General features: G+C 56.7%; 1 protein-coding gene across 1 annotated transcript in view; it reads right to left on the bottom strand.

The window, feature by feature from the left end:
• Nucleotides 1-78: 78 nt before the first annotated feature.
• Nucleotides 79-480, bottom strand: part of SDRG_02967 (hypothetical protein) — a gene marked incomplete at its 3' end in the record, with an annotated part of 1,698 nt that continues 1,296 nt past the window's right edge. The window contains exons 5-6 of the mRNA XM_008608579.1: nt 330-445; nt 79-278 (exon numbers count right to left, since the gene is read on the bottom strand). Coding sequence (XP_008606801.1) covers nt 79-278; nt 330-445 — 316 coding nt within the window. The remainder of the gene's footprint in view (nt 279-329; nt 446-480) is intronic.

The raw sequence follows: 480 nt of genomic DNA, 5'->3' as shown, positions 1-480 counted from the left end.
GTCGTGGCTGCAGCCTTGGAGAAACGACGAGGCCCACGTCGCCTCCCTATAGAAAGATGCTATGTCGAAATTGGCTCATCAAACATGCGCGCACCGAAGACCGACCGCTGGGCGAAACGTAAAGAGGATGCTGCAAATGAGCGCCGCCGTACCCGGCATCAAGCACGACTTGGCGAGAATGGCCAGCTTCAACTGGTCCACGCAGAGGACGTTGTTGGCGCCCGAGAGGTGCAAGTGACCAATGTTGTCCGACTTTAGCACTTGGACGAAAATGGGGACTATTGTACCCTTTTTTGTCAAACCAAATGTGTCTAGGGGTAGGGTCCTACCGTGTTTGTTGAAGTGCCGGAGCGAGATGGTGATAAAGTTGCACGCTGTGTCGCTCTGGTCGGCGTCCGGCGAGAGCTTGTTGGCCAAGACGAAACATAGCCGCGCGGTTGACGCACTGGCGCGTTGGAGATCGGCGTCCGACATGGCCGA

The sequence above is a fragment of the Saprolegnia diclina genome (assembly GCF_000281045.1).
Source record: "Saprolegnia diclina VS20 unplaced genomic scaffold supercont1.7, whole genome shotgun sequence".
Classification (NCBI taxonomy): Eukaryota; Oomycota; class Saprolegniomycetes; order Saprolegniales; family Saprolegniaceae; genus Saprolegnia; species Saprolegnia diclina.
Note: the sequence above shows the minus strand (reverse complement) of the source record. Positions and strands in the feature narration are given on the sequence as shown.